This window comes from Xyrauchen texanus, chromosome 49, assembly GCF_025860055.1.
Source record: "Xyrauchen texanus isolate HMW12.3.18 chromosome 49, RBS_HiC_50CHRs, whole genome shotgun sequence".
Lineage (NCBI taxonomy): Eukaryota > Metazoa > Chordata > Actinopteri > Cypriniformes > Catostomidae > Xyrauchen > Xyrauchen texanus.
In genome coordinates this window covers 365801-382793 of record NC_068324.1, presented here as the reverse complement: position 1 = coordinate 382793, position 16993 = coordinate 365801, and the positions used below count along the sequence as shown (strand labels likewise).

General features: G+C 42.2%; 1 protein-coding gene across 1 annotated transcript in view; it reads left to right on the top strand.

Annotated features, from left to right (window-relative positions):
• Window positions 1-16993, top strand: part of LOC127640208 (putative autophagy-related protein 11) — a 27115-nt gene that overhangs the window by 5025 nt on the left and 5097 nt on the right. The window contains exons 4-14 of the mRNA XM_052122662.1: window positions 2584-2593; window positions 3419-5749; window positions 10722-10767; window positions 14079-14136; window positions 14266-14356; window positions 14726-14822; window positions 14903-15033; window positions 15148-15215; window positions 15499-15606; window positions 15715-15783; window positions 16133-16252. Coding sequence (XP_051978622.1) covers window positions 2584-2593; window positions 3419-5749; window positions 10722-10767; window positions 14079-14136; window positions 14266-14356; window positions 14726-14822; window positions 14903-15033; window positions 15148-15215; window positions 15499-15606; window positions 15715-15783; window positions 16133-16252 — 3129 coding nt within the window. The remainder of the gene's footprint in view (window positions 1-2583; window positions 2594-3418; window positions 5750-10721; window positions 10768-14078; window positions 14137-14265; window positions 14357-14725; window positions 14823-14902; window positions 15034-15147; window positions 15216-15498; window positions 15607-15714; window positions 15784-16132; window positions 16253-16993) is intronic.

The following is a 16993-nucleotide window of genomic DNA, read 5'->3' as shown; positions in this document are numbered from 1 at the left end:
TTTATTTTTGTAATGATAAATAAGTTCCATAAAGCTTAATCTTACTCTGCTAACATTTTCTGAGAGTGTGAATCTGAATGTGGTTATGCTACTAACTGTCTAGGTTCAGGTCGCAACAGAGATGTGAGACATTAGTAAAAATGTATTTGTATATTTAGATGTATAGATATATTTTATTTAGTTCAAGGAAATTAACTTAAAAAGTCAACCAGTGCAAAATAATGAACAAAACCCAACTTACCTACATATAAACCACAGTCTACAAATAATTAATTATTTTAACTAGTTTTCATTGCAATTTACACTTGTTTAATTAAGTTAATTAATATTTAAAAATTAAAATGTAATGTTTTATCTGATGTGAATGGTGAATATTGTAGTATTAAAATATCCAATTAGTCATACAGTATGTCTGCACCAGAATATCAGAGAGACTTTGGGATGGGCTCTTTTGACTTGAAACAATGTAATGAGCCCCTTGGTGGGACATTCTGTTCCCTATCTGTCACTAACTCGACATTGTGTCGATGAGTTGACACTTGGGATCACTTCCCGTCACGCTCGTGGCAGGCACCTTTTATTGCCCGCACACGGTCCGTGAGCTCCTCCGCTCTCACTACCCTCGATGGCGGGGTGGCAAGGGGCTACTCGGAGATTCCCCAAGTGGACCAAGCGGTTGCGGTGCACTTGTGCCCGCAAAACGCCACCACTTGGCGGAACCGTCCGAGGCTCCCGCCCACGACCTGTAGGCTGACGTCATATCTGACGGCTAAGGCCTACGGCACCGCTGGACACAGCGCTTCCATAGTCCTGACCCGGGACTGATGCAGGAGCTGCGCTCGGCGACCGACTTCACCCTCCGAGCGACGAAGGTCACGGCACGGGCTCTCGGGCAGACGATGTCCACCATGGTGGTCCAGGAACAGCACCTCTGGCTCAACCTGGTCGAGTCGCGAGAGGCTGACAAGATTTGTTTCCTTGATGACCCCATCTCCCTGGTTGGGCTGTTTGGTGACACCGTTGGAGACTTTGCCCGGCAGTTCTCAATGGTAAGGAAGCAGACGGAGGCCATACAGCACATCCTGCCCCAGCAGAGCCACAGACCCTGCACTCCATCTGCTCGTCGCCCAGGTCGTCCTCCTGTGGTGCCAACACCACCACCCCTTGGGGCTGGACCCGGCGTGGAGCTATCTGTAGGACCGCGACGCCACCTGCCTCACGGCCGGCTGCCAAAAACCCCAAGAAGGCTTCGAAGCGCCCCTGAGACAGGCAGCCCCGCGACTCAGAAAACTGCACTACGGGAGCTGGTAAACAGACCACTCCCTCCCTCGCCGGAGGGTCGGGTGGAGAATCTTTGTTTTTTCTTAATTTCTGTTTTGCCGCACACCCAACGGGCTGCGGGTACCCACATTTTAAAAAACAGAGCTGGTTCCTTAGCCCCTGGGCCCTGTCTCTGGTCTCCCCAGCCATTGTTATCACGACCACCGGCCACTGGCTCTCTTTAGAAAGTAGGCGCCCCGGAACCGGACCTCCCTCTTCTGCGCGCCCAGCTGCGGCACAAACCCGCCCCCGAGCTGATGGTCTCCATGGGCTACGAGGAAGAAAACCTTCCTCCCCAATCCCAGGCTGTTCCAGGAGCAGTCAAAAGGAGCTCGACTCAGCACCTCAGGCACGCCCTGTCACGAAGCCAATAAACAAACTGACTAAAACCATGAACGATGATGAACTGACAACCACATGAGGGAATATAAAGGGAACAACCACATGAGAAACAGGTGAGACTAATGCTGCCTTCACGTGCTATCGGAATTATTGTAAATATGAGTTTCCCACTCGGAAGTTGCACATGATCAAACCCTGAAGTCGTAATTTCGACTGGGAAACTTCAGAGTTTTCCTGAGATGGGAGGAGTCCTAAACTTTCATCATGGCAGAGGAGAGTTCAGTTTCTGTACTGAATGACAGGTTTTGTTAATTTTTCTAAATACAGATTATTGTTAGCACTTGCCATTTTGGTCATATTCATTTATATATATATATATCAGCAACTATTCTATGCATGTTGTACATTTTTACACCCTGAAAATAGTTTGTATTTTATCAAAATGCCATTATCGTCAGCAAGAGAACTGAGTAATATCTATTATGGTGTCAATGAATGAATCTGGCATCGTCCATGTTTCCTGATCATTCCGACATCAAAGCACATGAACAAGACATACTCGTAATTACCATTTCAGAAGTAGGAAGTAGGATAATTCTGATAGCACATGAAGGCAGCACAATTATCCTAAGAGGACTAAATATGAAGTAGGGGTGAGGGAACTAGGAGCCAGAGAAAGCACATATGTGGATAACACACACAAGGCCATGTGCAGATAATGTCAAAAACAAAACAATAACAAAACATTACAATGCACATGGCCATAAAAAACACAAGGAGCAAAGAAAGGATACTTTCAGAATCCTGCCAAAAACTACAACAGATATAGAAATCGTAGGATCCCAACAGGTGGTACTTAGGTATGTATAGTGTTCATACAAAACATTTCTGGACTTCACTTATATTCTTTTTTTTTTATAGGGGCATGAAGGTCAATTAATATTTTTAATTTTTTTACATTTCCCTGACTTCCGGGTTGAATATCTCTGGTGGGGGACCAGAATTTTCACAGAAATAAGTCCTCTAATATCGAATTCTGCTGTAGATTCCACTGGTTACAGAGCTAGGGTAGATGAAATCTGGGGAAAAGCCTAATTAATTCATGCATTTTGAGAAATGAACAGATGCAATACAAGCATAACAAATAACAAAAATGAACAGTATTTTACATGTTAATATGTGTATGTTTTATTAGAATCTGTGAGATTTCCTCACTTAGTCTCTCTAAAATGTTATGGGAGCATCTAGTGACAGTAGTCAATTCAGCAGTTGTCAGTTTTCAGAACATTATTCATGGGAACTCACACTTTGTCCTCAGTAGATATCTTGAATGATGTTCTTGGTAGAGGTGGTTGGAAGAATTTTTAAAAACATCAGTTTTCCTTGCTGATGTCCTCAATCAAGACTAACCAGCACTGGTCATCATAAACACAAGCGACACAGTCATTATTCCAAAGTAAATCTCATAGCTTCCAATCAAACATGTAGCTTGAAATTGAAGTATGTCAATCATAAACATCGTTACTGTCAAATACTAAACATCAGTCAACCAGGTTGTTTTTACTGATTTTTCTCTGGTCTTGTTGTTTTCATTCTGTGATTTTAACATGGTACATATTTTGTTTGTATCATGAGCTTGTTGTGTTTGATGTAAAATTCTGGAGAATCCCCACCATTGTACTACTGATTTAGTGTCTTGGATGAGTGAAGAAACATCTTAAATACAAAACATTTTAATATATATAATTTTTTTAAGGTTCAAGAGACGACACAAATGATGTGAGGATTGTGCTGCTCGGCAAGACTGGAGTTGGGAAGAGTGCAACAGGAAACACCATCTTAGGAAGAGAAGCGTTTACAGCAGACTTATCCCAAGACTCCATCACTAAAGATTGTCAGAGAGAAACAGCTGAACTCAACGGCAGACACATCGCTGTGATTGACACTCCAGGACTGTTTGATACTGAACTTTCTAATGAAGACATCCAGAGAGAAATCACTAACTGCATCTCAATGATACTGCCAGGACCTCATGTGTTCATTATTGTGTTGAATTTAGGACAGCGTTTCACTCAAGAGGAGGCGAACTCAGTGAAGATCATTCAAGAGATGTTTGGTAAAAACTCTTTAATGTACACCATGATACTCTTCACCAGAGGAGATTATCTGAAGAATAAAAACATTGGAGAGTGTTTGGGAAAACCAGGATCTCCTTTGATGAAGCTGATTGAAGAGTGTGGAAACAGATTCCATGTGTTCAATAATAATGAGACTTCAGACCGCACACAGGTTTCTGATCTACTGGAGAAAATAGACACCATGGTGAAAGCAAACGGAGACAGTTACTACTCATGTAAGATGTTCAGAGACATGGAGAGAGAGCAACACAGAAAACAAATCGAGCAACTGAAAAGAGAGAAAGAAGAACTCATGACCAAACATGAGGAAGAGAAAAAGAGAATGAAGATGATGATGGAGGAAGAAATACAGAATTACAGCAAAGAGATGAAGATAAGAGAAGAGCAAATTAAAGAGCGAGAAGAACAATTAAAAAGAGAAATAGTAGAAAAAGAAGAGCATGAGAGAAACATGCGAGACAAGATGAAACTAGAACGAGAGGATTGGGAGAATCAAAAACAAGAAGAAAGACTGAGAAGAGAAGATGAAGATGAAAAAAGGAGAAAGAGAGAACAGGGATTGTGGGATGAATGTAGTCAGAGAATTAAACAACAGGGAGAAGAAATGCAGAAAGAAAAAGAGAAAATAGAAAGAGAAAAAAAAGATCTTCAGTCCAATCATGAATCAGAGAAAGAGAGAATGAAGAAGATGATGGAAGTAGAAAGACAGAATCATGAAACAGAAAAAAAGAAAATTGAAGAGCGATTTATAGAGAGAGAAGTCCAATATAGAACAGAAATGAAAGAGAAAGATGAACAAGAGAAAAAAATGCGAGACGAGATGAAACTAGAAAAAGAGACACTTAAAAACGAAATGGAGGAAATTAAGCAACAAAAGGAGGTAATAAAAAAAGAAAAAGAAGATCTTCAGAACAAGTATGACACAGACATCAACAGAATAAAAAGTATTTTAGAAAATGAAAGAGAGAATCTTCAGGAGAGAAAGAGGAGAGAAGAACAATATAAAACGGAAATAAAAGAGTTGGAAGACAAGATGAGAAGAGAACGAGAGGAATGGGAGAAACAAAAACAAGAGGAAAGACTGAGAAGGGAAGAGAATGAGAAAATGAGGGAGAAAGAACGAGACATTTTGGATAAATGTAATCAGAGAATTACACGAGAGAGAGATGAAATACAGAAGGAAAAAGACATAATCAAGAAAGACAAAGAGAAAATAGAAAAAGACAAAGAAGATCTTCAGGTCAAACATGGAGCTGAAATTGACAGATTTATAAAGAGATTTGAAGAAGACCGACAGAAACAAGACCAACAGAAGATGAAAAGAGAAGAGGAGTTTATAGAGGGAGAAGAAAGATATAAAAGAGAAATAAAAGAGAAAGAGGAGCGTGAGAGAGAGATGAGAGACGAGATGAAAAGAGATCGAGAGACACTTAAACATGAAATGGAGGAAATGAGGAAAGAAAAGGAGAAAGTAAAAACAGAAAAAGAAAATCTTCAGACCAAATGTGACACACAAACAGACAAACTCATGAACAGAATAGAGAGTGAAAGACAGAATCATGAGAAAGAGATGAAGAGAAGAGAAGAAGAATTCAGTGAGAGAGAAGAACGATTCAAAACACATATGAAAGAAAAAGAAGAGTTTGAAAAAAAGATGAAAGATGAGATGAAAAGAGAACGAGAGGAATGGGAAAAACAGAAACAAGAGGAAAAACGGACAAAAGATGAGAATGAGAAAGCGAGGAAGAAAGAACGAGAAATTTGGGAAGAATGTAATCAGAGAATTAAACAAGAGAGAGATAAATTGCAAAGGGAAAAAGAGCTAATAGAAAGAGAGAAAGAAGATGTTCAGGTCAACCATAAAGCAGAAATAGACAGATTAACGAAGAAATTTGAGAAACAGAGACTAGAGGAACGACTGAGAAGGGAAGAAGCGGTGAAACCAAAAGGTAAATATAAAGAACTTCTCAAGAGACACAGAGTACAGCACTGCTCACACATACAGTGAGCAAAAATTTAAACTAGTCATTTTCTGCAATGGATAAATATTTAGGTGTATGCAATACTATAGCTGCGTTCCACTTCACTTTAAACATGCAGTAGCTAGCTTCCCTAAGCACTTCCCCTCGGGGAATCCTTGTCTTCATTTTGGAAGTCCATTTCACTTTAAGTGGGTGAAAGAAGTTTCTGCTGACAGACCCTCATCCCTTCGATTTCGACATTATTTTAAACAGACATATCTAGTTTCGGGCAAGGGGGCCTACAAATATTGTCTTGGACAAAAAGGTTGACGTCTCGGTTACTGTCGTAACCTGATGAAGGGAACGAGACGTTGTGACTCTAGGGGTCGATCTTGAGAGCCAGAGACACCTTCAGATCTTTGAGAAAAGGCCAATGAGAATTGGCAAGTAGCATTTGCATGCCACTCCCCACGACATACAGGGAGGCTGGAATGCGGATTCATTCAGGTTTTTGGCCATTACAAGGTCCCGGCCATTACAGCTTTGTAGCTCAGCATGTGGCAAGAGGGACACAATGTCTTGTTCCCTCCATCATGGAATGGAGGTAATGACAGTATCTGAGACATTCCCCTTCTGTCACACACTCGACTTTGTGTCGATGTAGAGACACTAGGGGTCCCAATACGAAACACCACAGTGGCTGAACTGTGTTACGTGAACTGCCGATGCAGCTGTAGGCAAGTTACTGTGAGAGTAGGAACAGATTCCCTCAGACTGCACGTAGCCTCCCCAGATGCCCCAAAATGTCATGTAATTCCCAACAACCCTGAGGGGGGTAAGGAGACGTATCTAGTATGGGCCAGCCATGGCCTTTTCTCTCTATGTTTTTCTCTCCACAGAATATTAGAATTGTCTGGGGCCTTTAAATGCTCATAAAATGTGCCAGGGAAGGCGTTCTTTTCCCTCCCTATTCTTTCAGGGGGAAAAGACTCCGTGGAGGCAACACCCTGCCCTGAAGTTCCTCTGTTGAACTCATGAGCCAGAGGGATAGGAGGAAGGACATCCAGGGTTCACAGATTGTGAACACGCATGGGAGAAAAGAGCACACGGCTTCACCTCGTGGAGGGGAAAGGCACTGTACAGAAACGGTACACCCGCCAAGCTGCCCCGTATAATGAAACTTATCTGTTCTTACCTGAAAGAACATGAGACAAAACCGGCTCAACCCAGAGATTGTAAAATCTCACGAAGGTAACCTGCAAGGGGGTGGGCACAGACTGGATCCACGATCCAGTGGACAAGCCTCTGTTTGGAGACAGCGTTCCCTTTTCGCTGTCCACTGAAGACAAAGAGCTGCTCAGAGCGTCTAAAGCTCTGCGTGCAATCCAAGTAGATGCGCATAGCACGCACTGGACACAGAAACAATAAGGCTGAGTCTGCCTCCTCTGGGCAGGCTCACCACAGGATCCCTAAAAGGGGTCATGGGAACCTTGGGCACATAGACCAGTCAGGGTCTCAGGATCACGTGAGTCTTCCGGACCGAACTCTAGGCACTCTTCGCTGACAGAGAACGCTTGTAGGTCCCCAACCCTCTTGATGGAAGTGAGCACGGTCAAGAGGGTGGTCTTCAATGAGACGGCCTTTAACTCGACTGACTCTAGGGGTTCGAACGGGGCTCTCCATAGGCCTAAAAGGACCAAGATTGGTCCCATGAGGGAAAGAGGCATGGTCTAGGAGGGTTCAACCTCCTGGTGCCTCTCAGGAACCTGATGATCAGGTCGTGCTTACTGAGAGATTTACCTTCAACAGCATCATGATGTGTTGCTATAGCAGCTACATCGACCTTGAGAGTGGAGTGGGACAGCCGCCCATCCAACTTCTCTTGCAGGAAGGAACACACTGACCCGACTGCGCACCTCTAGCGAAGATACGCCACTTCAGGCAATACAGCTATCTTGTAGAAGGAGCTCTGGCCTGAGTGATCATGTTAACCACTGTGGGCGGTAGACCAGTTAGGTCTTCTGCTTCCCGTTCAGGGGACAGACATGGAGATTCCTGAGGTGTGAGCATGGGTGCTAGAGGGTGCCCGGTCCCTGAGAAAAAATGTCTTTCCTCAGGTGAATTTTCCAGGGAGGTCCGGTCGCGAGGCACGTGGGATCCGAGAAACAGGTCTGGGGGGGCCAATACGGAGCCACGAGAATGACCTTCTCCTCGTCCTCCCTGACCTTGCACAGAACTTTTGCAAGTAGGCTCACTGGGGGAAATGCGTATTTGTGCAGCCCCCGGGGCTAGCTGTGGCAGTTTATATAAGCCACTGTCATCATGTTGTCCATCCGGACCTACACATGCATCAACCTGGATCAACAGCAATAGCCTCCACAGGGCGAGCAGTACTGCCAGCAACTTGGCGAGGTCCTGTACAGGAGCCAGCAGCTCAGCCGGTCTTGAAGGCATACTGTATGGGGACTCCAGCCCGCAGGAAGGCAAGTTCTTTCCAAGGGCTGAAAAGGTGGTGGCAGACGGGCATGAGAGCCACGCGATGTGCGCAAAGGCGCCATAAGTATTTCGGTCTGGAGCTGTAATGGTCTCAAATGCATCAACCCGAGCGGCGTGACCACCGCTGAGAGCCGCCTGGACAAGTTCAGGCAGTTCAGCACCGACTGCATGCACTTGCATTTGAGGCGTGCTATCATTGACACCGAGTCTAACTAAATGCAGAGGAAAGAGATGCTCTGAACCGGGGAGAGCTTGCTCTTTTCCCATTTGACCTGAAGCCCTAAACAGCTGAGGTGCATGAGCACCAGGTCCCTGTGTGCACACAGTAACTCTCGAGAGTTACTTGAGTAGGAAGGGTCTGTTTTTGAGGTAAAATCGAGACGTGAAAGTGCGCATCCTTCAGGTCTAACGCAGCGAACCAATCTTGATGCAGGATGCATGTCAAAATGTGCTTTTGCGTCAGCATCTTGAAGGGGAGTCTGTCCAAGGCCCGGTTCAGAACTCGCAGGTCCAAGATTGGCCGCAACCCACTGCCCTTCTTGGGAACAATGAAGTAAGGGCTGTAAAACCCCCAGTCTCACATTGGCTGGAGGGACAGGCTCTATCGCACCCTTCTGTAGGAGGACCGCAATCTCTGCCTGTAGGAAGGCAGTGCTCTCGTCCTTCACTGACGTGAAGAGAATGCAGTGTATCCGAGGTGGGCGCCTGGCGAATTTAATCGCATAGCCAAGTCGGATGGTTCTGGCCAGCCAACGCAACGTGTTGGAAAGCAAACTCCGGGCAAGGGGCACTAACGGAAGTATCGCATCCAACGTTCTTGGGGGTGGGGCCTCGCGGTTGGGGGAGCAGGGAGTGCCACGTTGGGGAGCGGTGCTCTGACCCGAGGTGAACAGATAAGAAAAAGGGAAGAAAAGACTTTCCTCCTGGCCCTCCACTGGGGGATGGAGTCATCTGGCTACAAACTCCAGGTTCCCGTAGACATCTCGATCCTTAGGTGTCCCATCTTCAGGGGTGGGTGGAGGTTTCCACTCAAGCCCAAAACTTGAGGCAGCCCAGGCAAGCATGGGGGTCAGCTCTGCGTCGGCCTCAGACTGGACTGCCACACCGAAGGCGGCAGCCCGGTCAAGTCCTCGGCGTCTGACATCACCAAGGTGCTCTCCGATGCAGCAATCGACATCTCATCCAGCTCACGAGCTCCAAAAGAGACATTAGGCTGCCTGTCTCATCCCAGAACTCCCAGACGGGAGTGGGCGGTCCGTGGGGGTTTAACTGGCAGAACCGTACCCACTGAAGTCCCTGAATCACCTTCAGCGTCAACCAGGGTGGCCTCGTACCCGTAGGTATAAGGACCAGCGGGGGGACAGCTGAAGTGGCTTTCCTTTGAAAGAAGGAAAGCCGTGACCGCAGCGTTGACATGGTCATGTTCTCACAATGAGGTGGGTAGAGTAGCCAAAAACAGTACTCAAGTTAAAGTACGATTACTTAAAAACATAATTACTCAAGTAGAAGTAAAAGTAATAATGTTAAAAATTACTAGAGTATCGAGTAAGTATCCAATATAAAGAATACTCAATAATGAGTAACATTTGTAAATTTGTACTTCTGGAAATAGTATTTGTTGCTTTCAGATTGTGAGAGAGAGAGTAATTTAATGTCACACAGTTAAATGATTGTCCAGGATTCACTCTCTGCTACAGCAACATGTTTCTGATTCATATCTCTTGTTATATTTCCATGTTATGGTAAATGGTAAATGGTCTGCACTTATATACCGCCTTTTTAACTTTAAAGTTTTTTTCAAAGTGCTTTACACTGTGACTCATTCACCCATTCTCACACACACACACACACACACACACACCACACACACATGATGGCAGAGCTGCCATGCAAGGCACTAACCTGCCATTGGGAGCAACTTTGGGGTTCAGTGTCTTGCCCAAGGACACTTCGGCATGTGGAGTCATGTGGGCCATCAAACCGCCAACCCTGCGATTAGTGGCCTGCTCTACCACCTGAGCCACAGCTACCCCGATGTTACAAACCTGATAATATACAAGTCCACTTTCTAGAAGTGTTTCCAAACTAACTTATCTTAACCAGCGGGCGGCTGTGGCTCAGGTGGTAGAGCGGGTTGTCCACTAATCGTAGGGTTGGCGGTTTGATTCCCGGCCCACACGGCTCCACATGCCGAAGTGTCCTTGGGCAAGACACTGAACCCCAAGTTGCTCCCAATTGCAGGCTAGCGCCTTGCATGGCAGCTCTACCATCATTGGTGTGTGAGTGTGAGTGTGAGTGTGAATGGGTGATTGGGAAACAGTGTAAAGCGCTTTGGTAACCTCTAAGGTTAAAAAAAGCGCTATATAAGTGCAGACCATTTACCATTACCATTTAACCAGAAGACAGATGTTTTGACTTCATCTGACAATAGTATTATTCAGCATTTGTGCTTTTTGTCTTAAAGCAGCTGGAGACTCACACACTGACGTGAACAGATCTGTTCCTGACAGGTAATCCATTTTACTCTCTGAAATACATTCTACTGTTTTATCCTGTAGTTTGTGCCATTAGGATTCTGTTATGATTCTTCTATAACAGAGAAATAATTGGGGGTCAGGCCAGGGGCATTTCTAGGACTTGAGGAGGTTCAGGGCTTAGCCCAGGCCCATTTCAGTGGGTGTGGCTTTAGGTGACTCCCCCATGTATTATGTTTTTTTCTGCACTCTTACTTACAATGAAAGTACAGTGATTCCCACAGGAGTTTGTGAGACTATCGGGGTGGACCTACGATCCTCTAGGGGGTTGGGGGACATGTTCCCCCGTAAGAAAATTTTGTACATTTTAAAGTTAAATACTTCCATCTGGGGCACTTTGAGAGCAAAATTAAGAGGCTAGTGTTGTGCTCTTATAAACAGTTTTGTGCTCTTAAAGCTGCAGTAGGCAACTTTGAATTAAATGTAATTGTGGGAAACAGCGCCCCCAATTCTTCCCCATATACATGATGCTCTTCACCCCCAGCCAGGGTTTAATTGACAGAGCCAAGGCTTAACCTTAAGGGATTGGCTAAAATTAGCTGGATTGATTTTACCCGACCCACAATTTTCTCTCAGAGCTAGAGTCTGTGCTGCTAACTAATCTCTCACAGGGTCTCGTTTAAATTAGACACCATGTCTCTTCCTCATTTGGGGTTTGACATCTCTTAAAATATTTGTATATGCTCATTCTGAAAAGCAGGGTACAAACTGGAGATGTGTCACGTTCCTGTGTTGTCTGCCCTATGTTCTCGGTTTCACCCATCACGTTTATGTCATGTTTCCTTGTCTGCTCCGTGTTTTCCGTTTCACCCATCACCGATCCCGTTCCATGTCTCGTTTTCCCTGTTGTCCGCCCTGAGTCTCACTGTCCATGTGTAAACTACAATTCCCACAATTCCTGGCCTCTCTCACTGCCTGCACTCTTCATTGTTCTCACCTGTGTCTCGTTTATTCTTCATTGTGTTTGTGTATTTAACCCTGTTTGTTTCTCCTTTCCCCTGTCAGTCTTTGTTGTATGTCGATGCCTTCTTCCCATGTTTTTTGATCGATGTTTTTGCCGCTGTATCTCCTTGTGTATCTTCAGTGTTTTTATTTACCTTTTTGGGTCTGGGGGTTATGTTTCATTACAACACATTACACAGTGCCTAACATTTTTTCTTATATTCATGTTTTGTATTACCCCTTTGTCTAAATAAACCTCTGCTGCGACTAGATCCTCATCCTGTGTCTGCTTCCACCTACAACCGTGACAAGATGTCAGTTTCAGCTTTTTATCTTTTAATGTTACCTCAGACTGCTAATGATAGCTAGCTAGTGAAGCCATAATAAGTGTAACATTATGCCAATTATCCTAGTAACGCTAGGGTTAATTTAAGTTAATCATCATGATGCTAACTTCAGCAGAAATATTATCTGTTTGCTCTTGTACACTGATGATGATATATTGTGTGTGGAGTATAAATGCAGTGGATACATTTAATGTTAGTTAACGTTAATTACCTCAAAGATTTGTCGTCCTCCTCATCCAAATGGAGGATGGAACGCTGGACGGATCCAGGAATACTCCAGTGCAGATATCTGCGAGTGCGTGTGAGCGTGAGTTTACAGCAGCGGGTGAGGAGCTGACTGGCGCAAAACACAACCTTTTAGTTTATGTTATTATGAGACTCAGAAGTGCAAAAATGTTTTAGATAAGAAGTGCAAAAATGTTTTCGGTTCTTTTTGAGACCGTGGTGGGGCAAATGAGACTGTGGCGGGCCGCCAGATTCTGGTCAATTAATGGGAAACACTGAAGTACATGTGTTGTTCATTGGAAATTTCAATGTGTACCTAAAAAATGGCAAATTACCTGATTTATCATTAAACCGTAAAGCAATTTATTTTGGTGTAACATTAGTTTACTCTAATATGAACATCTAAGTCAGTCAGTTGCTGGTTACTAGCATAAGTGGACTAGCACACCCCATTTTTCAACCGATTTCATTTACTAACCCGGATAAACCACAATGAGAGACAGGTGTCACCCACTGGCTATGGCAATTTCTCCACCAAATGTACACTTATTTCTAAATACAAGCATAACGTTATATTTATTTCTTGAATTTGGACATTTGGTAGGGTGACCAAATAGAGGATGCTTTTTTTTCACCTGGGGGTAATAGGGTTCAAAACAGTGCTACTGTTAATGCAGTCTATTAGCATAACATAAATGAATATAAATAAACATTTCCAAAATAGTTTTGAATGTCCATGTACTAAAATAAAATACTTGATGCCATTAGTGTACCTTCATTTACTGTTACTATTATTTTGAATGCTCATGGAAATTGAAGCGATGTGATAATTTTACCTGGTCACAAAAAGTAGTCTGTTAATTTACCTGATGAACTTTCACCTTTTGCTGACCCTTCATGCATCGCAGAGCTAATATGTGCTTTTAAATCACTTTTATTAGCAACTGACACATAAGTGCAGCTTTACATGTCAATCATTCTGCTTCCCACCGATCTCCACCTGGATGAAAGCATGGGAATTATTTTAGCAAATCTTCTGTGAATTTGCACTTTCATTTGCTGCTACTGTCAGTGTCAAGCAACTGTTTGATGCCGAACACAACAGTGTTCGCGGAGAGATTGACAGGCAGGAATTTGGCCAATAGTTGCTGCAAAAGCCTCTTATAATCGACCAATTGGTGTGCGAGAAGGCGGGACTTACAAAGAGGGTTTAAAGCAATGCAAATATGCGCACACAGACAATTAAGTATTAGACCAGATGCACATCATAATGCAACTAAAGCCCAATCCCGGACATTTTCACAAATTTAGAAATCCCGGCCGGATGCTTTTTTAAGGTCCGATAAAGAGGACATGTCTGGCAAAAAGAGGACATATGGTCACCCTACATTTGGATGTCCTTGACCAGCCCACAAGTTAAAAATCATTAAGCTAAACATGTAAGTAACATCAGTAAATATTCACCATTACTCTTTTCAATAAAGTCCAAAAGGTTGCGTTGCTTTTTTTCTTGACGTTTCATTTTTCCTCCAGAGTGACACAAGTTGCCTCTCTCTAGTAGCGGGAGATGGAGGGGAAGGAGACGTCTTGTGAACTTCAAACAAAATGTAGCAATATTATTGTCAGGAATGATTTGACCCTCCACAATCTAGTTTACATGTGTTAATGTGAGAAAAATGTTAACGGAATCCAAACAGATTTTCTCATGAAGATTCTAATATGCTTTGATTATTTTTGTGTAATATATTAACAGTACAGTATTTTCTTCCACAGATGGGAAGATCAGAGAGTGATGACCATGAGATCAACCCAAAGATATTCCACTGGAGAGGTGTGTGTGTGTGTGTGTGTGTGTGTGTGTGTCTGTGTCTGTACGTGAGAGAGTGTGTGTGTGTGTGTGTGTATATGTGTCTTTTTATCTGTCATAATACATTGCATTATTATTATTATTATTCATAAGACACACACATCACAGTCATCCACTGAAGAGAATCTTTTCCAGCATGCCCGACAGATCACAACACTGAGAGACTCATCAGACAATCAAATAGGTAAATAATTTATCAACAACTTTAAAGCACATTAATTAGTTCTGTGTTGAGACAATTAAATATTAATATATGGCTATAGGTTTTCTCACATTATTGCATCGATACTTTAGATCCATGTATTTATATTCCAATATTTATATTAAACTATTCATTCATTCACATCATGTCCAACTTTTCAATAAAGAAGAATCAGATTGTGTAATATTAATTAAAATATATATAATAATAATGAAGTGCAAACTCAAAAGCGGTGTTTCTCAGAGTCACTATCATAACTCAGTGTAAACAGTGGTGCTGCACCTTTAAGATCTGGATCAGGTGCTGTTAGCAAATATGAGCCGTATGTTAATAATCTGTTTGTCATTTTAGGATTCTGTGGGTTGATGAATCAAGGGGCGACCAGCTACATGAATACAGTTCTTCAATCTCTCTACATGACGAAAGAATACAGGGAACATGTTGAGAGGTAAAGAAACAGATTTCCCTTTTCCAGTTGATTTAGTTAATAAACAGTTGATTAATATGAACATTGAATGTGTTGTGTAGAATGGAGAGAGCTCATGATTCCTCTGATCAGAACTTCATTAAAGAACTGAAGAAATTATTCAATCAATTAGACAATCAGCAAAATCCCGTCTCAACAACTGGGATCATGAAGAGTCTTGGCATTACACATGGTTAGTCTCCAGAAATATTTCATTCTTTATTCTTTATTATTGTTCTTGTCTCAAGTGTTCATCATTCAATAAATGTATTCTTGTATATTTTCTTCCTCCCCATGAAAAACAAAGTGCATGAAGAACAAGATGCAGCAGAATATCTTTATCGGATCCTGAGCAAGACTCCTGAATGCTCTCAGGTAATTCAAGTTTCTCTTTGTCTTTCTTTACAATCATTTCTGCTCTCATAATGACCTGCGACTTGTAACTTCCCTTTCTAAGTGTCTGTCTTTAAAGAAAGCTCATGTAGGTCCTCCAACACATTTGGTATAAATGTATTTTGTATTTTTTGAGGCCTGTTTGACAGTGACATTGGAACATTGACTCTCCTTTCAATGACACAGTTTGTTAGCATGTTAACTGAATGAAAGTTTAAATATCTGGAGTTCATTACTAAGATCTGTTCTCTCAACACTTTTGTAGATGTTTAAGTGCACTATGAAGACAGCATGTATATCGTGCAATAAAGAATCAGAAGTCTTGAAGGATTTCTGGTCTATCAGCATCTCTTTTAAAGACAAACAGGATGTGGTGAGTAAACTCTGTATTATTCTAGAAGCATAAATGATTCAGAACTGATTCTTTTATAAAGATAAGCAGATAAAACTGATTATATAATTCTCTTCATTGTTAATTTAGGAGGATGCTTTAGAGACTGAATTGAGTGCAGTGGATTACTGTGATCGCTGTAAGAAATACACAGACATGGTAATTGCATGTGTTGTTTCTATCATGTACTATGTGTTGATGTATGTTCTGTATGAGACAGATAAAGTTGTGATTTCATGGAGAAATTGAGTTGGAAATGTCTCTGTTAACTCTGCAACAGCTGCAATAGATGAATTCAATCAGAATGTTTAAAATGATCCTCAAATATGCAGAAGTGCTTTTACAGCTGTACTAATGCAAAAACAAAGTGTTTGTTGTAACTCTTTAATTGTCAAACATATTGTAAACATTCATTCATGCTGTGCTGTTCACATGTAACATTCTGTCAAGATATAATGTGCTGAACTATATTATTATATAATATATTATATTCTTATTTTCTCATCAGATGATGAACTTCCCAAAAATACTGGTTGTACAGTTGAGAAGATTTGAAAGTACATACAGCAGATTTTTTTCCAGTCACAGAAGAAATGAATCAGAAGTGATCATTCGTCCACATATTAAGGTATTAAAATAAAGTGTTGGTGGCAAAGGTGTAGATTGGGTATGAACATTGGGTCTGGGGGTTATGTTTCATTACAACACATTACACAGTGCATAACAGTTCAATCAGGAAGGCAAGGCAAGTTTATTTATATAGCACATTTCATACACAATGGTAATTCAAAGTGCTTTACATAGAAGAGATTAAAAGAAGATTAAAAAATAAGAATAATTGAAACAGTTTAGAATAAAAAATAAAATAAAATCCAGTACAAACAGTGGGACACACAGTGGCACAGTGCTCATTCAGTAAATGCACAGCTGATGTGTTTTGTGTCTGGATTTGAATGTGACTACTGTAGGAGCACATCTGATCTCTTCTGGAAGCTGGTTCCAGCTGCGGCTGGCATAATAGCTAAAAGCAGACTCTCCTTGCTTAGAGTGAACCCTTGGTATTTCTAGCTGATGTGATCCTAATGATCTGAGTGATCTGTTGGGTTTATATTCAGTGAGCATATCTGCAATATATTGAGGTCCTAGCCCATTGAGTGATTTATATACCAGTAATAATACTTTAAAATCAATCCTAAATGTAACTGGGAGCCAGTGTAAAGACCTGAGGACTGGTGTGATATGTTCATATTTTCTGGTTCTGCTCAGAATCCTGGCAGCAGCGTTCTGTATGAGCTGCAACTGTCTTATGGTCTTTTGGGAAGGCCAGTGAGGAGTCCATTACAATAATCCACCCTGCTGGTGATGAAAG